Source organism: Onychostruthus taczanowskii, unplaced genomic scaffold, assembly GCF_017590055.1.
Source record: "Onychostruthus taczanowskii isolate IOZ18803 unplaced genomic scaffold, ASM1759005v1 scaffold103, whole genome shotgun sequence".
NCBI classification, from domain to species: Eukaryota; Metazoa; Chordata; class Aves; order Passeriformes; family Passeridae; genus Onychostruthus; species Onychostruthus taczanowskii.
Genome location: NW_024496858.1, coordinates 6,083 through 28,965, shown reverse-complemented (window position 1 = coordinate 28,965; position 22,883 = coordinate 6,083). Strand labels below are relative to the sequence as shown.

Sequence of the window (22,883 nt, the reverse complement as noted above, 5' to 3'; positions counted from 1 at the left end):
CAGAATTGAGTGATGGCAACTTGTCATCAAAGTGAGAAACCTTCGTGTTGACATGGCTCTGAGTGCCAGAGTAGACTCTGTGTGTCTTCACCCCAGGATGAGAGTGGAAAGCACATTTCTGTAGGTTAGTGGAGCCCTGGGAGAATTCACACTGATTGGAGCAGGCAGAGCCAGGCCAATGACAACCCCAGAGGTGCAGCTGGGACAACCAAACACCTAAGAAAGTCTCACATCAAACAGCCACACCGTGACAGATGATGCTGGCAGGGTCTCCACAGATGTGGCAATCTCTGCACCGTGCCCTGCAGAGGGAATAGGATGTTCCCATTGTTCCTTCCCCTCTTAATTAGCCATGGTCTTTTAATAACAAAGCTGTCAGGTGCAAAGGGAATGTGGCTCCCATGGGCTGGACAGGGAGATTTGCCATCCCCACCGCAGCACTGCTCCCCACATTGAGGCAATTTCCTCCTTTTTGTATTTGGAAGGGAGTACAGGGGAACAGGGTTCTTTAGATGATATTTTAAAATATTTTTCCTGCTGGCAGAGGGAAAAAAGGCTTCCAGAACAAGACCTGACCTTTTGCGTGCTGTGGTGCTGATTCCCAGAGAGGCCCATTGAATTCCTCCCTCATGAGAAAGGACTTTGTTTCTGCACCACAGAGGAGTTCACTGAGAATAGCCCCATATTCCTGCCCATCAGCTGGAAAACTTCCTTTCTTGGGGCTGGCCTGATGGCTCATCCTGTCCCCCTCTGCATGGGGAGGCAACCACACACCCCGCAGAGGAACCTTCTGCCCAGGAGCAATATGGTCCTCAGCACTTCTTCCCCAGGGGATCTCAAGGTGCTCCACAGCTGATCTTCAGTGTGGGGAGGTCCAGGAGCTCTGACTAAACCCCAAAGGCTCTGGGTAAATCTCATCTGCCTCTGATCTTAAAAGAGCCTCACAGTCTCTGCTAGTCCCAGTGGAGGGAGAATTTGGGATGTGCAGACAGTTCCTTTCCTCCAGGAAAGGCAGAGATGTCCCCTCTAATGCTTGTTTCTGCCCTGTGCCCCAATCTCTCCTTTATGCAGTCAATTCCCTTTGCTCTCCATTGTAACAAACCTCATCTCATCCCTCCATCCCTCCTTCCTTGCCCTGGAGCATGCTGCAGTGGAAGGGATAAACAGTTTCTCTTCCTTGCTCCAGGCTGTAATGCAACTTTCCTTATTTTCCCCCTGGTCTCCTAGGATCATCTCTAATGGACTTTACAGGTTAACCCTAGTGTCAGCTCAGCTCTGTGCAAATTTGTAATAAAGGTATGTAAAGAAAACCTCAGAACATGTCCTCTTTTTTTTTTTTTTTTTTTTTCTTTTTCTTTTTTTTTTTTTTTTTTTTTTTTTTTTTTTTTTTTTTTTGCGATGAGAATAAAGAAGGAATGTGGTAAGAATGTGTCAGCTGTAACAGCTGAAGCAAGGGGAAGCAGTTGGACCTGGGGTGAGGGTTGTAAAGAGTTTCCACCAGGGGTACCCTTGGGATGCAGGAGGTGAAAAGGGAGAGAAAAGGAAAAGGGAGATGAAAGAGGGGGTTCAGTCTTCCATTCCTCCCTGCTGGTGGGGCTCAGCAAGGACGTGCTTGTTTGAGATTCACACTTTGTTTCCTTGGCCTCAAGTCCCATTTCTGCTTTTGGCCACATCACTGGGCCTCATCTGCAAGGTATTCTTCATGTGGATAGTACACAAACTGCTGCATTCAGATCCCTGAAGAGCTTGATCTTGAGCAGTAGTGACTTTGTGCAGAGCCAAGATCCACCACACACCCTTTTCCTGGTGAATAACAAGGGTTGAATCGTGTTTGCTGTGTCGCAGCACCTCTGAAGGGACTGACACGTTTCACCAAGCAGGTACAAATAATTGCTTTACACTGCACAAAGGCAGTCGAGGGCCAGGGACTGGCTGTTAAAATGTTTGCAGTGACACTGTGCCAGGCTCTGTGACGGGAATTCACCTTCGTGTAATTAATTCTGAGGCTCTGTCACTGAATCTAGTTCTCCTCAGATAAAGCTGGTGTTAAATAGGCTCAAAAACTTGCCGTGTCAGTCCACTTTGTACTTGAGAGGAGACGTACCTCGGGGTAGGGGGAAGGGAAGGGAGGCAAATATGCTGATGGCTGAGAGACACTGAGATATGCTGGTAATGGGGCCAGCCAAGAGGCAGAGAGAGAATAAATAAACATAATTTGGAAGTGACAGTCTGTCTGGCATTGTACTGCGGTCTGCTAAGATTTCTGTTTTTAAAGGATGCAGTAATGTAGTGAAAGCAATATGGTGAAAGGGCTGTGGTATTATCGATTAACTTTGATCCATATATTTCTGCTGAGCTCCTTGAAAACACATGAGATAAGGATGTAGGACAGATGGAGGACAGATCTGGACTGATGTGTAGGTCTCGATGGTGCTAACACCCCAAAATGTGACCCTAGGGACAACTAGAGTGAGAATGAAGGGGCTTTTCAGTGTGGCAGGTCTTGATTGGGTGTAAAACTAGTGAATTCATAATAACCATAGAAAGCACAGAATAGTTTGGGTTGGAAGGGACCTTACAGATCACCCTGTTCCATCCCCTGCCAGCTCCATGGGCAGGGACACCTTCCATGACACCAGGCTGCTCCAAGCCCCATCCAGCTCTTCCAAGGATGGGGCAGCCACAGCTTTTTTCTGGGCAACCAGTGAAACTGATTTGACTGAAGGCCTTCAGGTTCTCCTATACTTTAGGGAAACTGTTGGGGTTGTGAAACTGTACTTTAGGGAAACTGTGTTGGGCTACAGTCACAGGGAACCCTGTTTGAAGGTGTCTCAGGATATGTGTGGATCCCTGTGGAGATGTCTTGCTGAGCTGGCAGATGGAGGGGAAGCAGAAAAAACCCAGTCCAGTGGCTGGCAGAGCTGATGGTCACTCATGAGCCATCATGGATGCTGAGCTACTCCCAGTATCCCAATGCATCCTTTCTGTCACACATTTGCTCTTGGTTTTTGGTGAGTGGGTTGTAACCCTTTGGGGTATGGGAATTTTGTGAGACAAACCCTTATTCGTTGTGAGGCTCTCTCTACTTGAGGTTTCTTTGCAAGCTTAAGTTGGGCAGCGTTATCAGAAATGCTTTTCCACACTGGCAAATTCAAGCATCTGAGCCCTGTTTGGAGGAAATTTGACAGGTCAGGTTTCCACGGAGCCTGGAACTGGCAAATGCATTGCAAGTTGCCGGCAAGTCTTTGCTGATTTTTCTTGGTGGCCCTCCAGACAATCACATTCTCAGATTCTGGTGATTCAACATTTTATTGCATCAGGGACCAGCTGTGGTCAGATTTGGCAAAGCCAATGGCATCTTGCCAGCTGTCAGTTCTGTGCTCAAGGCTGGAGTTTCTCCAGAGGAGCTGTGTGAGGAACAGACCATCCCTGTCTCATGGCTCAGAGGTAGAAGGGAAACAGCTTATTTCAAGTGCCTGGTCTTGCAATGATCTCCAGAATGCTCCAAGGACAACCAGGGAAATTGTGGGCTTTTCTTTGGACCATCACTGCTTCCTCATGGTTTTTTACACTTGCTAAGCTCTCTCCCACAGCATCAGGTCCTTTTGCAGATGATGCCAGAGCTCTCTTGACTCATCCTCCCACGGAAGTCTGCACACACCTGGCTCCAACTCAGTGACATGTTTCCCATCCAAACATTGACTGTTTTTACGGGATTAGGCCTCACATGCTGGTCTTCAGTGGCTTGGATCCAAACCCTAGAAATGTCCATGATGAAATTCCTGTTTGTTTCAGCTTTGGACCTGGTGCCAAGTTCTCAGCACTGTGCTGAGCACGAGCCAGGATCCTGCTGAAGGCAATATCTGATGCAGAACTATGTCACCCCTTTGGATTCCCTGTCTTCAGCTTTTAAACCCCAAAAAATGTGTTTTACTCAGCTCCCTAATGGTTATTCAAGAACACAAGATTGGAAGATGATTCCTTGAATCATCAAGGCTAATCCCCTGTTCCTCTGGCAACCATGCCACTCAAATCTTTGCATAAATCTCAGTTTTGACTGTAATTAATCTGTTTGACCCTTTAAACCATGGCTAGCCTCTCATGCATGTTGCATCCTTTTTCTGCCCAACATGCAAGTGTGTTGTAGAGTCTTTTCTAGCAGAACTTGGCTGCTGTCATTATCAGCTCACACCTTCTACTCCCACCCCATCTGTGCCTGGCACTATTTTCATGCATAATACATCGATCATCTGCAGCCTGGTAGGGGGGAAAATCATCACTTCAAGTCACTTGTCTGAATTCAAGCCACATCTGAGCTGTATCCTTTGCTGAATTCCATATCCATGGTTTGATAAAAGGGAGGGAAACCAGCGAGAAGACTTCAGGCTCCTCCTGTCTGCAAGGACTCCAAATCAAATATTGTGTTTATAAGCCTTTGAGAGCCTTATGGGTCACAGTCAAAGCTGGTGGAAAGCCATGCAGATCTGATGGACTCTGCAGCAATGCCAGCTGATATCAGCCAAAGGATAAGAGCTCTGTTGTGTTTGCTTATCTTGGTTTTCTGCGGTGCAAAGCCTCTCCTCTTTTGCAGGCTGGATGGGCCCTTGTGAATATTTGACTGATTTTCAACCATGCTGCTCTTCATTTACACCAGCATGGCTGGGAAGAGCACTGGTGTTTCATTCTGGAAGACAGATCTTCAAAGAGTAATGCACACGTAACAAACTTGATTTTGAAGTCTCTCAGGAAGGCTTTGAAAACAAAGGCTCAAATTCCAGAGTAAGTAGAAAGACCTTGGTTCCTGGTGGTGAAAGCTTCCTACCAGAATTATTCCCAGAGGCAGTACAGACTTTACATTTTGCCTCATCTAAATGCATTAGGAGGAGTATTAAATTTCACATGTGCTGCATATTGATGTAATTCTCCTGACATGTCTGTTTGCACCATTATGAAATAAGGGATTTCCTTTCCCTTTCTTTCCACATTTGCCTTGCTCCCTAGGGATCTCGAGGATATGATCCATTGGCATACAAGGATTATGCCTTTTACACAGAGGACTTAAAAAAAGCTTTGTCATTGGGCTAACAGAGGTCTCAGGACAGCATCCTGCATTAGCAGTGCTTGACTTAACTGACAACCTATGGCTGGGAGAGATCCATTAATCTTCCGTGTCACCATCCCTCCAGACCCTGCTCAAACTTTGTGAGGATGAAAACTTTGGTGCAGGAGAAGCCTGAGGGTCTTTTCATGTAAGAACAACACCTCTGTACCCTACAAGCATTCCCCAGCCCAATCTGGCATTCCCTTTTGTGATATTTATTTAATGTCATGTTCAGGGGGAAGGGTGTGTTTAAACAAACAGCCCCCAGATATCCTGCCAGTTTTCTGCAGGTACAAAGTTAGGTTGGAGGGTGCTCTGCCACCCTGCACACCCCTCTGCAGCCCTGGAAGGGTGACCAGCAGGGTCCCTTGGGTCCCACACCTCTGCTGCCTCAATGCTTGGCTCTGCTTGTGACTTTATTCTGCGTCACAGCTCCACGCTGTGACAGGGACAATGTAAATGCCAGCTTTGCGCTGCGCTGAGGGTCTTTTTCTTCTCCACAAATGCTGAATGCACTCAATCTTGTGGGCAGTAAGGAGAGGGCAGAGTTCAAGGGAAGAAGAGGCAGAGTTGGGATTTTTTAAGCCTTTTGGTTTTTTTTTTTTCTAGACAGGGAAATTTAGATTGCTGAAAGAGAGCCATAAAATGAACTTAACAAGCCGAGGGAAATAGAGGAGACAACCAATTCCTTGAAAAGTCAACACTGACCTTACTGCAGAGACTTGAGATCACATTGTCTTCTTTCTCAGGGAACACCTGTGCCTATGCTCTCAGATCCTTTATACAGGGCTGATTGCTCCATTTCTCAGCTCATCAGCTGGATGGGACACAGGAATGTGTACTGGAAGAGATGAATATGTATATGGTTAGAAAAGGCACTGGAGAACACGCCTTCCTTTTACCTTCAGGTAAAGTTGTTGGCAAAGAACCTGTGATTCTTCAGACCAAAGGTTATGAAGTTATATATATAACTGCATATACATACATATATATATATACACACATAGAGGATTTCATATATATATGTGTGTATATATATGTATGTGTAAAATAATGAACACCTACACACAGGGAAGAACCCATGTGGTCTACATCAGCGAAATGTGCATACAAAATTCTTTCATGCACAGCTATAAACCACATTCGTTGATTTTGTCTGTGACTCAAGCACTTAATCCAGGTGGACTGGAAACCCTCCTGTCTGTCTGTCCCAGGCAGGGGAGCAGGGACTGAAGGAGAAGTCTGTGAGTGGGGTTATTCTGCTCCGTTAGTGCTGTGCCTCTTTCTTGCTTGGGTTGATGGTGACATCTGGAGGCTCTGTCGTGTGTGTGCACAGTGACTTAACAGAATCCTAGAAGCACGGAATGATTTGAATTGGGAAGGACCTAAAAGACCATCTTGTTCCAAACCCCTGCCATGGACGGGGACACCCACTGTTGCTCCAAGCCCCATCCATGCAGCTTGACCTGGAAAAGGGCTGGGATAGGGCACTCAGCTCCTCTGGGCACCAGTGCCAGGACCTCAACACCCTTTCAGGGAAGTATTTCTTTCTAATATCTAACCTAACTCTGCCCTCTGTCAGTTTGAAGACCATTTCCCCTTGTCCTGTCCCTCCCTGTCCTTGTAAACAGTCCCTCTTCAACCACAACACACTTTTTGTCTCAGCTGAGGGACACCTGTGCATAAAGGGGGTTTACCTATCATATAGGCTGATCACAAAAATCAGCCACTACTACAAATGCCAGCATGAAATTTCATGCACCAAAAATTGTGATTCTCCCTTGACATCCCTAGAGGATGTTTTCCACCTTCACTGGCTGGTCTGCCAAGGCAGGCCCAGCCCCTACAGAGACCTGTGAGATGATGACTGGGAAGTGTTGTTACCAAACTCCAGCCCAATAAATGACCCATGTTTGAGCAAAAAGTGTGGGCAGCTTGTATGCAGGGTTTTGTCACAGACCTGCTGCAAGCAAGGAACAGACTTTTACAACCACTGCTGGAAATTCCTCTTTTTTGTTTCCCCCTAGCAATTTTTGGCTATTTGGCACCGCCCAACTGTGCTACCACTGCTGTCATTACATTCAGCCTTTAAGCACTTTGTAGGCCTCGTTGCTGGGCCATGTTCTTCAGGAGCTGCCCATGCATTTCTGGGACTGTAGCGAGCTCTGCTGCATCCATCCTTCATCCCATCACCAACTTGAAGGCTGTAAGGAAGAAAGACATCAGGAAAGAAAGGAAGAAAGGAAAGAAATATATTTTAAAAAATGTTGGACTTTTATACTGGCAACTGGGAAACTGGCTGAAGTTCTGCAGAGACTGGAATTGACCTCTAATTGATTTATATCTAATTTGGGGCAATATACAGGTCCCAACCCCAGCATTGATTTGTGACAGACTTGCACAACAGAGACACTGAATAGCTCCTGCATGCTTTGTGAAGAGGCAGGCTGCTTGGATAGGGAGAATTGGTTTCCAGCACTTGGAAGGTGCCCATAATGGGCTTCTTGCATCTTTCTAATTTTCAGGCAGTGCATATTTTATTTTGAGATTAATGCCTGTACTTTTGAAGCTGAGAATAGACAGATGAAACTTGCTTAGGTTTCATCCTTGGTTTCCAGTAAGTCTCCAAAACCATTTTAAATTTAAGACCTTGTCCTTGATCTTAAAGCATTCAATGAGTCATTTAAATGAAGGGAACAGTGATTTCTGGGGGACTTCCAGCACAAATTCTGACTTATGTTCTTTTCTGGTCTTGATGCATGATTTTCTCCATGCCAAAAGATGAACAGTCATCTTTTACTTTGAGAATCTGGATTCACCTCAAACCACATTTGTTCTTTGAGAACATCAGCATCTTTCTGGCTAATCCCTCTCAAGGAAGCCATCAGCTTAAATTGTAAATTGTACTTCCCTTCATTTTTCAATGACTCATGCTTGTTATTATTATTGTTCTGCTTATCAGGGTATCTCTCTTTCTGGGGATGTATTATTTCATGCTTCAGCATCATACCACAAAGTACATATGTAGTTTCCAACCACAAATGTAAGAGTAATTGAAAGAGAAATTTGGAAAGTGTTTATTCAAGAGACACATCTCCTAAATCATGTCTGGCAATCAAATGGATTCAATAATTGCCCTAATTTTAACACAGCATAATGAGCCTTCCCAAATCCATGACTGAGAATTACCCTAATTGAGTCCAGAACCACTCATGACAGCAAATGCTGAATTTCTAAGCAGATTTGAGTTCCTGTTCTGGGTTGGAGGTGAAACCAGCTGCAGGGATGCAGGAGCATGGACAAGGAGGCAGCATTTTTACTTCCCCCCCAATTTTAGCCCCTGAAGAGCTAAATGTTGACTTTACCTGTGACGTAGTAAAGTCAGTGCTGCCCAGGCTGGTCCTCAGGCATCCCATCAGACATCTCCCCAGACATCCATGTGAGAGATCCCAAAGGATCCCCTTTCCTCACAGTGTGAGATCTGGTCTCAAATCTATGTTCAACACCACTTTGAATCCTACCAGAATGGTATGAGGGACTTGGCTGGCACCAAAACCCGGGGTTTTTGTTTCTTTGGATGTGATCATGAGGGATGGACTACAAGCAAGCCTTTGTAGAGTGATTAGTTATGTTTGTTAAACCAGTTCTGAGCTGGATCCAGCCTTTTGGTCACGAGTCAGGCAAGCAAGCACAAGTCCAAGTGTGACAGAGTGGAAAACAGCATGTGTGTGGCCCATGCTTAGCAATAGCTGTAAAAAAAGAATATCCTACTGGCTGTGTGATGTTACATTAGCCAAGGTGTTCCACTGTTTTCAGTAGTGCCTCTGCTTCCAGAAAAAAAATAATCTCTTCAAATGAACTGGCTATTAATTGAGGGAGACCTCAAACGATCCCTAACAGCCCATATACTAATTAAAACCAGATCAAAGTGTAGTTTCTCCTGTTCTCTCTGGAGGCAATTGAATTTCTGAGGGGAAAAATAATTCCTCATGGCTTTTCCTTGGTTTCAAGTGCAGAAATGCACACTGTTTCCTAGCTGGCAGCAAAGATGTGGGTGATGTATGAGGAGCAGCACAGACTGAATGCAGGAACATGCTGCTGCCATTTAATCCTAGATAATATATTTCACAATCCTACTCCTGGAGTTTTTCAGCAACTGGTTTAATGTATTGGAAAGTATTTGGCTTGCCTTGGAAATGTTTCCCATTTGAAAACAAGCTGCAGTGGGAGAGCTGGCAGTGGCACAGGAGGCTGCTCTGTGAAAATTGGATTCCCCTGTGTGGCACAGTGGGAATGGGTCACAGGGAGAGCTTTGAGCAACTCCCAGAAAAGGCTGCAGGCTGCACAGATCTGCCAGTGGAGAACCCTTCTGCTTGGTCTCCAGAGCATTTCTGTCACTCTGTCACTTGGCAGAACAGGGATTTTAGAATGGATTTATTCCTGGTTTCTGTCCCTTGGGCAAGGAGAACGTGCAGAAGAACAGCAAAGCCTGGCTTACAGTCATGAATTAAAAATCTTGGGATTATTTTAAATCTCCAGATGTGGAGTAGAATCTCTGCTCTAATTCTGCTCTCAATTCAAGTTGGTGGTTTTTTTTGGTTTTTTTTTTTTTTTTTAACCTCAAGAAGTACAGAACCACTATCTGGGTCTAGTTTATCAGTAAGCAATACCAGGACACCTGGTCCTGGCTGAGAGAGCCAGAGGTCTGATGAAAGTGTTTGGGATACACTGAATTTTCTCTGGGGCCCTGTTACCTGCACAGGAATCAACAATTCCTCCTTCCAGGGGTGATGTGAGGGCAATTTCTGCTGCTGTTGTGCAATGTTCTGAGGATGATAATGCTGGAAAAGGCTGCTTGCTCCAGCCCTGGAGACATTTGTCACCGTGCCTAAGCCCTTTTGGAGACAGATTTATCATTCAGTTTAAGAACAAGGAACAATATCATATCCAAAAAAGTTCTTCTCCCACCCTGGCTTGCAGCTTTCCCAGGCTTTCCCCTTGCCTTTCCCAGCAGAGAGGACCACACACCCTTTGGTGCTGGTTCTTCCTTCCACATATCTGCAGCTCCTATCTCCGCCCGTGGTGCTGCATGAGGCACTGCCAGCCCCTCCAGGCCTCAGATCCTGCACCCAAACTTGCCTTTTTGCACATTTTTTTTCCAGACCAATCCCTTTCCCTTTTGGTATGGGGTGGGAATGCGTGCCTTGACCCTGAAACAGATTGTGTGCATGGGAAGCTTCTGCATGGGGTGTGTGATGGGAGCACTGCCCACCATGGGCACCGTGTGCGCTGCCAGTGAGGATCCTTCTGGTGCTGGTTTGCTGGCAGAAAGCCATCACAGCCCAGCTGGCCTCCACAGAGCTGTCTCCACGTGGGCATAAGGCAGGGACCTTGGCTGCACCAGTCTGAGGTGCTCATCCCCATCTTTCTGGAGAATGAGGCATTTTTTTGACTTTTGCACACTCGTGTGAACTGGATAAAAATAAAGGGCCGTGTCCTCTGGTTCCCACTGACAAAACAGAGCTGCAGCAGTGGGAGGTGGAGAAAGGCTCCCCAAACCTGGCAGGGATGTGATGGGAAAGGGTCTGCAGCACACAGCCACTGGAGGGCACAAGGAGCAAAGCTAAGACCCTTCTCCAAAAGGCCCCTGCAGGAGGAAGGGTTTATGAACAGGCAGCCTCCTTTCTCAGAGCAGCTAAGCTCCTCCTGAGAGGTTTTATTTTCATGTTTTTTAAATGGATGTGTTTTTTGTGCTGCCAGGCTGGCACCTACAGGGACACCTCAGTTCTTGCTGCCTGAAGGTGGACAGCCCCATGATAGCCATTCCTGGGTAATGTTTCCTGGATCCTCTGGCTTTTTCAGTCCCTCTGTAACACATCCTTACCCTGGAGCATGGCAGGAGGAATGAGTTACAATGCCTGCACCCTATGGCAATGACCACACAGGACAGATGGAGTCCTGGAAGTGGGAAGTGTTTGGGTTTCAAGGCTCATTTTTAAACACCCACCAAGGCAAAGGAACGAGAATTTGTCCCATTTTGCTCCAAGAGGCACTGCCTGGCTCTGTGCTTGCTGTTTACACTCAGAGGCCATGGGATGTCTCTCTTGCCCTTCCTGAAATGTCTAAAAAAAGCATCTTTGGTTACTCTGTGTTACAATGGGACATCTGCAGCCTGTTCCTGGGCTGAGTTGTGTCATCACAACAGGGAGTAATGGGAAGAAGTTGAAGAAACCCTCCACTCCAGACTCCAGGAGCTGGCATGGAAGGAATAATGAGAGGCTGTACAAAATGACTATTGCACCCCAAGGCAGGACCCTCACACCCCCTAAACCAGCCCTGACAGTCCCTACATTAGACTGGGAGTGGGGTTAATGATCCTTCTGGGAAGGGCTGGGGAAAATAAAAAAAAAAAAAAAAAAGAAAGAGATAATAGAGAATAGAATGATGCCTGGAAAAAATAGTGTGGGTTAATGCTCCGTGAGGGAGGAAAACAGAGAGGTGAAGAGATCCCTGCCTGGGAGCATCCAGCTGTTATCTCTGCCTGGCTCTGGTGCCTGCTACCCTCCTTTGATTTCAGTCAGGTCTTGCTCCTGCTGCCTCAAAAATGTTTACTGACAGTGAGACATATGAGGTGAGAAGTCAGCCTTGAGAGTAACACTGGAAAATAATTTGTGGAGGGAAAGAAAGTACATGTTTGGCCAGGTCTACTTGCCAGGTCTTGAACCAGCAGAATTGCTTTGGCAAGAAGCATGGCTCTGTTTGACTGAGATAGTTATGAATCCAGCTTCAAGGCTGACTGCATCTTTATAACCTGAAATTGCTTTACAGCTGTAATTTATTCTCCTTTTCATACAGGAATAACTCTGGCATGGGCTGGTCATGCTGTAAGTAACACCCAGAGGATGAGCAAAACCCAGTTATTCAGTCTGACAAAACAGGAGCTTGAGGGGCTCACAGTAACATGTCAAGTGACAGGTTCAGCACTGTCAGAGTGAGGACTTGGTGCACTAAAGCTATGGACTGCCTTGGGGGGTCCTGTGGGAGCTGTTGTGAGCTCAGCATTTGGGCAAGTTCATGGATTTTGATGTACAGACCCCATCTCCTGCATGGGCGGGCAGAGGGCTTGGCCCCTGTGCTGGGGCATGGCAGAGCTGCCTGATCCTTGCACTGCTGGGGGACACATCAGCTATGGTCAGAGAAGGTGTTGGGCTGGGCTGACTTTTGGTGTGATCATAAACACACATGGGATGTTTCACTTTTATGACTGTGTCTGCCCTAGCTGCTCTGCCAGCTCTTCAGGGCTGGGTTTCCGTGCATTTTTGGCACACAGAAGGCCTGTGACACACAGATCAACTCTTTGAAGGTCAGAGTCTTCACCCAGAAGTGGCCTGAAGGCCAGACAGCACGTCTGAAAAGCCATGCCCAGATCTGGCACCCTTTTTTTTTCACCTGGTTGAAGGTTTAGACACCACTCACCCTTGGAAAGCAACAGCACCACAGAATCATTGCTAAATGGCTTCATAGTTCCTATGGAATCAAAACATTGCAGCAGGGACTCCTCCCTTCATAATGGTCTCAGTTCTTATGAAAAACTTGCAAAATAAAATTATTATAAAAACTGAATTAAAGATAGGTCTCATTTTTTATAAACACCATCAGAAAGGTTTTTCAGAGCCACAGGGATAAAAGCTGAAATTGCCTTTATTCATCTTAGTATAAAAGAGGAAGAGGTAGAATCAGTCATTTCTAACATGCTAACCTTTTCATAACCCTGTCCATTAGATGCTTCAAGTGTCTCTGAACTGAGCTCAGGTCTTGTCATTTAAACATGTCTTTCAGACCATAACACCTGATCCAATATGATGGCTCAAGTCAAGCACCTATGAAGTTATATACCCTTATTTCTTCTTCCAAAAGTGCTATGCAGTGTCAGAAAAGCTTCTGCATGTCAGTTCCTGGAAGAGACATGATTTCTTGCAAGCTGCAAAATCCAAACAGAACCAGCAAGCTCTTCCATGCCCCTCCTCTGCATTTTTGTGAAAGCACCTTAAAAACACCTTGCAAAGCAAGTGCACTTCTCAGGCTGTTAGCACAACCTAGCTGCTAACTGAGGAGAAAATTTCATACCATTAATATCCAGGCTTTGTGTAACTGTAAGTCTTGAGTTCTAAAAGGTGATATCTCGGCAAAAGGTAGGAGAAATTTTATTTCTATGGGAATTTCTTTAGAATAATTAACTAGCAATTCTCCAATGAAGAATTCAATTCTCAACACGTTATGGCAATAGTTTTGCTATTAGAAAACACTTTTTTTCATTTTTTGTGTGTTCAGAATTTGCTGTTAATGACTCCATTTTCATTGCATCCCCTCCAGCACGTGGTGGTAGTTGTTCTTCTTCAGGAATAAATTGAACGGGCCAGCATCTTCTTTGCTGGCTTCCTACATTGTCCTTACTCACCTTTCCAATTTGCTGCAGATCCTTGACAATTATTTTTTCAGTATCTTCTAGTACTGTTGTCAATAAATTAAACAGCAGAGCAATCCAGGCAAGGCCAAAAAGAATCCAAATGGCCACCAGCACTCGATAGTAGGAAAAGTATTTCCTGTCAGACTGTTTGCCTGAAGATAAGGGGGGAGAAAGAAGGAGAAAATTAAAAAGTTAAAATTGCCTTGCCAGTGTAAAGTGGAACAGCCTAATGAATTAATCAGTATGTTTTATATTGAGTACTTTAAGGTGACTTTTTCACTGTAATGGAGACTCTCAGCTCTGGAGCACTAGGTTAAGGCTGGGCAATTTTCTTATTGTTGCAATGAACTGATATATGCAATAAGCATGATACAAATATGCTGGCCTGCCAAATGACACACCGAAATTGAAGTGAATCATTCTGTGATTCTATGATTTTGTGATTGAGGTGAATTACCATCAGAGCAGGTTATTTTTTCCCCCTTACTACATATCAATCCCAGTACAACTGCTGCACATACAGGTAAATTAAATAACGTGGGAAGTAGTGTTAAATTGTATTGTATTATCTTGGAATTGCACCCAAAGTCCCAAAGCACAAAAAGCAGAGCACAGTGTAACCACACAACCATTATTATCTGGGTAATTGTAATTCCCTGTATTTCTATAGAGTGTGATTACAACCTAATAAATAGTTCCTTTAAATTACAGGTACCTGCAAGGACACAAAGAGTGTAGCTGCAATTCCTACCTCATTTTTGAATGGTTTCAGGAGCTTCTCCCATTAAAAAAACTACATGACTGATGAGAATTTACTGACACTTGCCAAGAACAGAACTTTCTATGCTGGAAACCAGTGGACCAAAGCTTATTTCATGCAGTCTGATCCTCTTAGCATCAGCCAGGACCTCACACCTGCTGTTCTGCATGGGTCATTTTGTTTGATCCTTCAGATGTCAGCAACCCACCCCCAACGTCCAGAGAGCACTTGCCTGGCCCCACACAATATTATCATGATGATACAGGTGATGTGGCCCCGGCATCTGCAGGAACACTTGGTGATATTGCTTATGGAGTGCTCCAAGTCACTGCCAAAGGTGTCTTGATATAGTGGAAAACACAGCAATGTGCTTGGACAGGGAGACCACCACAAACCTCGTGGTGAACCTGCCCAGAAGGAGCCTGGGTGCTGGCAACTCTTTTGAAGTCCTGCAGTGCTCTTTACTGCATAGATTAATGGGCAAGACTTTTGTTCTTTGTTATCCAAGAGCTCTGGAAATGGGGCAGCAGTGAGCAGGTTTGTCCTCATGCACAGGTATCCAACAGCTGTTTCTTTTCCTGCTGCTGGCATTGAGTTGGCAAAGGGATTCTCAGCCTTGGTACAAAGCATCTCCTTGTTGTGCTCTTATCTGGAGTTCATGAGCGGGGTTAGCAAAGCCACAAGTAATATCTTTGTATTGTTACCCCAAAACTGGACTTGAGCAGAGAATATTCAGTTAACAACCCCCAGGGAGTTTCACCCTAGAGGTATCTCCTCTATGCACATGTATTCCAGGCTGAGCCATCTTCCCAGCATGTCTGCCTTCCCCAAACATGCTCAGCTACAAACCAATTTTGAAGTACTAAAATGCAAATCAACTCAGACCTGTTCTGTTCCACTTGGCCAGTGCAGAAAACCATTTATCATCTGTAAGCAATTCTCAGTGCATAATTCTCAGAGCAGTCATTGATTCTGCTCGTTTCATTGTGAAGATGTGTAGCATTAAATTTATCAACATTTTATTACTGTTGTTAAGGCCAATTAAGATAAATACTGGCACAGAAAAATATTTCAGCTTCAGTTGTCATCCTAATGAAGATGAAATCATAGAGCCATGAGACCTATCTAATTGTTATTTTTAAGTAACAATTAGAAAGTTATTGTTTTTGTAAAGCAATATGGCTGCAGAGGAGTGCTATGGAAGTCATGGTTTTCAGGCAGTGACTTGCTGTCATTATTGTAAAACACACCATTGATTTGGACAAGGAAAGACAATGCAACATTTTGATGCTCAGTTTTTCTCCTGCATGACACCAGCCCCTCCCCACCATTCTGTACAGCAGACTATTTCAAGGAACAGATTTAGAGAAATTATAGTCAACAGAGACACATCAGTGCCTGGAAAAGTTTGTGGGCTCCCTCTGCCAAAGGCATTGGCCTTATATAAGAAATCCTTCCAGCTCAGAGGCTCCAAGGTACTTCTGCAAGGCTTGAGAGCCCAGGGTTTATTGTGTGGTAGATGTCTGTCCCTCAGAAAGGTGTGTGAGGCTTCCAGACCCTCTGTGGGGACAGCACTGGTGCAAGTATCAGCTACAGTTTTCTTTGCATACCCCTGCTGAGGAGAAGTTCAGGCTGGCAAGATGATGGCAGGACAGATTGTTGTAGAGAAATCTTGGATGTTCCACAGAGTTCAGTTTCCTGCTTCTTCTGTGGACACTGATTTTGCTCCTGGTAATTATTTTGCAGTTCCTTTGGAAACTTATTCCATGGAGACTGTATTTTGTCCAGCAGATCCACAGAAATGTTTTGAGAAGCATTCCAGCATGCTTGAGTGCAGCTTAAACAGTGTTTCTTCAGGGGAAATCCTAATCTCTGGCTTGTGAGGATAGAAAACCTCCAGAGATACTCAGGAGATTAAAGAAGGCCACTTTTGCAATGATGTATATATTTAAGCCCTACTTCCAACAGTGTGAGTAGATTTTCCCAGTTTCCGATGACTGGGATTTCCACCTCTTAGTCTGTTGTGTGAAGTCATATAATCTGAAACATGATTGCTTATTTCTTCACTTTACACTGTGAAACCTAAATCTGAGACGGCTAAAGCAGTGATACACACCTTGTTTTGTACAGCTGTCATAAACTGTTCCCTCTAGGTAATAAAAATTCCACTTTCCCTTCCCTCACCAAAATACTTTGCACCCCAAAGCACCTCATTTTTTTATATTTTGATGACTTTGTGCTTTTATAAGCACATACAATCCCAGAGAAGTATTTTCCCCCAGAACTGTACAAGGCAAAGACTAAGCAAAGACTTCTGACAGATTTGTCTCTACAGTACATTCAGTCAACCCATTGCAATTACAGTCATTATTCTGGTGTTTTGATGTGTTTCTTCTCTGCAATCAACCTTACCTACTACATAATCTCCGAAGCCAATGGTGCTGAGGGTTATAAATGCAAAGTAAATTCCTTCACTGTAGGACCAGCCCTCTGTTATCTGGAAGAAGACTGATGGCAAGCACAGAAAAACCAGGATCCCCGTTGCCAGGAAGAACAAAAGGGTCAGAAATTTGATCTTCTTCTGAAAAATAAACCAGTTCAATTATAATCATGATTTGAAACACAAATAAGCTATATATAGTGCTGGCTATTCAAAGTGGGTGGCTATATGGGATCAGGAGGATCTGAAGGATTTCTACTGAGTGCTTTTCCTCTGGAAATACCTTAGTCTTTCTTAGAATCAGGGGGAAGCCAGCTGTTATGAGTATTTCATGTCCACAGTGGCCCTGGAAGATGTAGTCTTTTACTTGATTGTATCAATGACTGTGACTATTGGAGGAATTCCTATCTAATGAAATTTACCAGAGTCAAACCATTTCCACTTATCACCATACAACTTCATTTTTAATTTTTAGGTATTTAAGATTGGCACCTAAATTCAGATTTGCCTGGGAAAAGAGTATTTTTAATTAAAAATAATTGCACCATTTCTGAAAGTATTATCTTCAAGAGTCTTGGTCATTGACTTTATTTCTCATTGCATCAATGCCACGACTTGGTTCCTAACAGTGGATATCTCACTACAAAAAAAAAAACAAAAAAACAAAAAAACAAAAACAAACAAAAAAAAACCTCTTAATAAAGAAGAGCCTGGACAGTGACTTTTAAGCCATTCTACTTCCCAGCAGTCATGAAGGAGCTTTGACTAGAGAAGAAGACTTGTTATATGTAGAGATTTTATCAGCCAGACACACATAGTTTCTACCTATAGAATTTTCCAAATCCAGATTGCCTGGAAATTAATGGCAACTGCTGGACAACTTTTCATGTCTTCATGTATTTTGTACATGCTTGAGCCTGTATCTGATTGAGCCTTATCTTCTGTTTTAGTTTGCCATATATGACAGGAAATTCAGCAATCTGAACAGGGTTATCTGTAGCAATCATACCTTGTCCTTAAAGAGAATTACAGAAAAGCTATTCTCACTTCCTCAGCGGTGCTGAGAGAAGGGGAGGAGCTGAAAATAAAATGGGGCGTAAACCAGACAAAAGACATCCTGTCTGTAGCTTGTTACAGGTGTCTCCTCATCATTCAGCAACCAGGCTCAAATGGACAACTTCAGGCTGATGCTTCCTTTCTGTCAGAGTCAAGGGAGGAGAGAGACTAAAGGACTGGGTAATCCCACTATTATGAGGAGTAACCCACTATGCATTGAGTTAAAATCCATTTTAACCTCTACACCTCACCTAATTTTTACAGCTTTGCACAGCTCACCTGCTTTTGCTGCCTGAAGGTGACGTTTAATCACCTTTACTGGTTTTGAAGGGAGGCATGCACTTCCCCAGGGTGTTGGCTCCTGAGATAAGTGTCTCAAGAAGTGGGGTGGGATGCCCACTCTCTCCACTGATTGCTGAAGGGGGCTGGATTTCTGCCATTCCCATCAGATGGGAAGACAAAATGCATGCCTTTGTCTGAATATCTCCTCTAAGGCTGACATGTCTGCTTAGCTCTGCAAGTGAAGAATGCCTCTTTCTGCCCTAGAACATCTAACCCAGCACAAAAGGAAATACAATCGAGGATAAGGCAGCATAAAACTTGAGAAAAAGACTAGAAATGAGCATATAATTGTGCCTGAGTAGGTAAAACCAATTACCTTTCTCATTCCTTTCTCGTACAGGAATTTCCCCAGCTTTTTACAGAGCAGTGAGAGCATCTTACCAACACGGTGCAGAAAAACAATGTTCAGAGGGATTCCAAAAAGTGCAAAAAACACGCAAAAGATCTGTCCCCCAGCAGTTTTAGGATGTAATGTGCCATAGCCTATTAAAAAAAAAAAGATGGGTCAGAGGAGATATTCCAAAGAACTGCAGCATTTCACAGTCATATTCACCTTTACTCCAATCCAGCCTGCCTTTGACCCTAAAAGATATGGCTAGTGTTTCTCAGCCCAAATGCACTCTTTTTTCCTCTGAAAAAGGCAGTTAGCAGATGAAGTGGTTCACCCTGCATGTCTGGGGGAATGCAGAAGCACTGTGTGTTCCCAACACAGCCTTAGTGGGAACAAAACCACAATCAAGATGTAATTATGGGAAACATGCTCTGTCCTGTGACAAATACATGGAAAGTCAGAAAATAGAAGTCTGAGGATCTGGAAGACATCAGAGCTGGAGTCCCAGGCTGTCAGGATCACATGCAGCCATCCCCAGCTTCTTGTTGATCTGCCTGTGTGTCAGTGACCTCCCTGGCTCCATCCCAGTGAGTTGCTATGTCCAGATACTGACTCCAGTCCCAAGGCAGTGCAGGGTGCATTAGAATAGATGGTGCTAATTAGCCCAGACCTTGCTGGTAGCTGATTTACTCATGCCAGAGAGACATTTGCCTTAATGTCCTACTAAGAGAGGACTTATATAATTAGTGTAACAACCCCAAACATGTCCTTTAGTCTTAAGACTCTTGGACCTCATGAGGTACATGCCTGAGTGCAAGAATACTGAACTTTGTGTGTCCTTATGCTATCAATGACCCTGGGAAACTGCATTACCCATGCACAGCTCATGTCAAGGCATCCATTACTTGGAAATTGCAATGTTTTCTTTGGGGGGAAAAGACAAAACAACTGAGTGATTTTTGGGCTACTAGATTCCCAAATGCATGAGCTGTCTTGTGCTCCCTATTGCAGAAATATTCCAGTTTCAATGATGGGTGAGAACCCTCCCCTTCTACAGCAGGAGATCTCCTGTGGGCCCAGGCAGCACTTACACAGCTCCCATGGTGCTGGGACACTACTGGGGCCCATGGGACATGTCACAGACCAGTTGTGTTTAGGATCTGGTGGGAATGAGGCCTCAGCACCACTCTGTAAAAACACACATTTGACTTCCACTGCATGACTGTGAAGAAGGTGCCAACAGTATGGATTTCATCCTTAAGTTTGGCAGGCCTGCACTTTTTGGGATGTACGTTTGAAAGAAAGGATGAAGCAGGTAGGGGCAGGCAGGCCCTGTAAAGGTCAGAACAGCTTGAAGCAGCAGTATAAAATTCTCAGCATTTGCATTTACCCCTTCCCATTCTTTTCCTCCTGGCATGTTACTAATTGAATATGTGAATTAACAGCTCAAAACAGGTTATGGAGACGGGCCTCAGCAGGACTCACTTCTTTCCTTACATTTTTTATCTTTTACAGCACTCTCAGATTTAAAGCCAGGAATAAACACCAGGAAAGTGAAGTTTATCTCCCACCTACAAATATCAGCAGAGTGAACATTATAACAGATGATTTGAAAAGAAGAAACAAGTGGGAAATAATAGGAAAAGCCACTGATATTTGACAAGCCAAAATAAAGCATGAAAAACTGTGCACTGGGAAGGTCGTAGGACTAAGACCTTGCCTGCTTGCCACCCATGACAACAAAGGGCTGGAGTTTTCATCCTGGAAAGTATTATCCATTCATGTCCTAACAACCAGACATAAAAAGCATCACTCACACACAAGCACACATAAATAGAAAGCATTAGACTTACCTATTGTGGAGACAACTGTGCCTGCAAAGAAGAAGGAGTTGCTGAAATCCCAGTTGCTCTCTTCAAACTGTGATTCATTTCCAACAGGGTATACTCCATTTTGAATGGCTTCAATCAGGTTCTGGGAGAGAAAGCAAAGTTTGGAATCATCATGACTGCTTTTCTCAAGTGCTTACTGCAAAAATATTACAGGTTTAGCCAACTACTGCTCCTCTCACCTCACTTCAGAGATTGTCTGACACTATTCACACCTTCACCTCTAAGGCTGGGAAGGCATTATCCAGTTGGTTTGGGTTCAGCTTCTGCCCTGTTTGTGCTGACTGCTCCAGTGGGTGTTTGGAGAGAAATTGTTTCTTTCAGTGTGACCAAGGGCCTTGTTTCTTTCAGGCCAAGTAGTTTGGAAAATCACAATCCTGTGAGTGACTACGATGTGGCACAGCACTGGTTTAAGAGATGGGGGTGGCTGATTGTTGGATTTGGACTTGCAGTTGAGATGGCAGTGGTGGATCCAAGATCTGATCACCCACCTGTATGAGCAGTGTCACTGAGGCACCGCAGCGGTGCCTCAGTGACTTGTGCCAGGGAACACATGAGATACACTGAGAATTTGATTTCAAGTCTGTATTTTGATTACTGTCACAGAATTAAATTCAGAAAAAGTCCATTGATTTGCAAAGCCTGACATACACATTCTTCTCCAAACTGTATGCATGAATACACACAGATAAATTTATACATTTACACACACATTTGCAAAGTTGCCTTTGAGAGGAGGATAGAGGAACATCTGTCAGAGATGGTTTGGGTTGAGTTGAGACTGCCCTGCCACACAAGGCTCGACTAAATATTTCTTCCACACCTCTCTAGTCCTATCATTTACCATTTTATGCATTTTCAGACTCTTCCTTAGTTTTAATTCTAAGTGCTGTTATTTTTTTAACTGTCTTTTTATTTTATTTTCTTAAGTTAAAAGGAAAATGAAAAGGCAAACAGTATCCAGTTGTCCCTGTCTTTAGCAAACAGCGAACATTGGACTGGACATCTGGAAGGCAGGCTGGTTTGTACAGAAACAACTGAGATAACATCCAGGACAGAGCCCTGTCAGAAGCAGGATGCATGCTGGAATAAATTGCACCAGCAAAATCTTCCTCCCTGCTTCTTCCTTCACTATGTTTTTTGCTGATGTCTCAGAAAATTGAGGCTAACAAAAATAATTTCCTTAGCCCTTGCACAAAGATTTCTTTGTCTTAAAATCTTATCTTTTTTTTCCCTTCCCTTCTTGAAAAGCTCTCTTATTTTTTTTTAACCTTCTTCCCTACCCATAAAAAACAAGGTGAAGAGGATGCATGCATGGGTGAAACAGGGACTGAATTGCTGGTTCTGCTATTAGAAACACCAGTTCTTCCCCGCATTTCTTTATTCTGTGAAGTGGCCCATTAAGAGCTCCATTAGTTTTCCATGTGGAAATGCTTCCAGCAAGGCTTTAACTCCTCATTTTCTCCTGCATTATAGCAGATAGAGCTCTAAAATACCCAGGTTGAAGAGACAGCCATATTCATCTTCATCTTCCTGTGCTATGACGAGAAATATTTTCCCCTGGCCAGGCTACCTGTTTCTCTTCTGCAGCATCCTTAAAAATGAAACTCTGACCATGCTACCCTCCTTGTAGTTATTTGGAGTTCTGTTTTTTTTTTTTTTCTCCCCATCCAGACCTTTCCTTATTGTTTCTATATTGCACAATCTGTGACGCTGTTCCGAGTGGCAGCCACACCTATTAATTTCAGACAGCCTAATTTTTCTTGCCATGCCACCCATTGTGTAAGAGCACAGCCCCACTAAAAGCAGAATCAACAGGAGGCAAGACCCCAAAAAACCCAGGATATTGTGGGCTGGGGATTTTTAATAGCTAGCACACACAAAGTTTTGTCCAGCTACACAAGTTGTATTTACCATCAGACTGAGCTCACACCAGAGAGGGGTTTGCTGGAAGCATCCAGGTAACCACAATCAGAAGGAAAGCATTGAGAGTTACCTGTGCAGCAAGGATGAGTAGGAAACAACATCTGATGGGGAAACAGGAGGGAGAAAGGACTTCCACTCACCTTCATGAACTGCTCCATCTCTGCCACCGTGAGCTGCGTGAAGTTCTGCAGAAAAGCCTCCTTCATCTGGGCAGCTGCCATTTTCTCCTGCTTCTCAGCAGTCCTCTCCAGGGCCTGGAACACAGCAGCACCTACCAGCAGGTAGACAAAGTAGCCAGCCACCAGCAAAGCTGTCTGCAGCCTGCCACTGCACATGGCCTTCAGGGCAGCTCTGCAGAGGACAGGGAGCGAGAGGAGGTGATTGTAAATCCCTCATACTCCTGGGAAGCCTCCCCTGGGCAGGAAGAGCCCTCCCACCTCTGGTTTCCGCTGGAATCCCGCACTGGCAGGGACAGTGTGCTGCCAGATGCATTCACTGGGAAGTTGGAAGGGGTGGGGGTGGGGGGGAGAACCACAATAAACCCAACCCCCCCAGCAAGAAAAAACTTTCC

General features: G+C 44.5%; 1 protein-coding gene across 5 annotated transcripts; it reads right to left on the bottom strand.

Moving 5' to 3' along the window:
• Window positions 1-253: 253 nt before the first annotated feature.
• LOC121340610 (potassium channel subfamily K member 16-like) lies at window positions 254-22,753 on the bottom strand. Of its 5 annotated transcripts, XR_005953335.1 has the most exons (7): window positions 22,453-22,753; window positions 20,351-20,471; window positions 18,483-18,649; window positions 16,741-16,909; window positions 13,560-13,720; window positions 7,181-7,305; window positions 254-5,942 (listed from the first exon to the last, which is right to left on the bottom strand). XR_005953335.1 is itself a non-coding variant. In XM_041413496.1 (6 exons), the coding sequence occupies exons 1-6, from the start codon at window positions 22,645-22,647 to the stop codon at window positions 5,907-5,909; spliced, it is 849 nt and encodes a 282-aa protein (XP_041269430.1). In that variant the 5' UTR covers window positions 22,648-22,753; the 3' UTR covers window positions 254-5,906. The 5 variants fall into 5 exon arrangements, 4 of the variants coding, with proteins under 4 accessions (XP_041269430.1, XP_041269443.1, XP_041269415.1 ...); XM_041413496.1 differs by lacking the exon at window positions 7,181-7,305; XM_041413509.1 differs by lacking the exon at window positions 254-5,942 and having other exon boundaries at window positions 6,272-7,305.
• Window positions 22,754-22,883: the final 130 nt, after the last annotated feature.

Coding starts and splice junctions, on each gene's coding strand:
- LOC121340610 (XM_041413481.1), bottom strand. CDS start 22,647: ATGTGCAGTGGCAGGCTGCAGACAGCTTTGCTGGTGGCTGGCTACTTT. Junction 20,472..22,452: donor AGATGGAGCAGTTCATGAAG/GTGAGTGGAAGT, acceptor TTTCTCTCCCAG/AACCTGATTGAAGCCATTCA. Junction 18,650..20,350: donor CACAGTTGTCTCCACAATAG/GTAAGTCTAATG, acceptor TTTTTTTAATAG/GCTATGGCACATTACATCCT.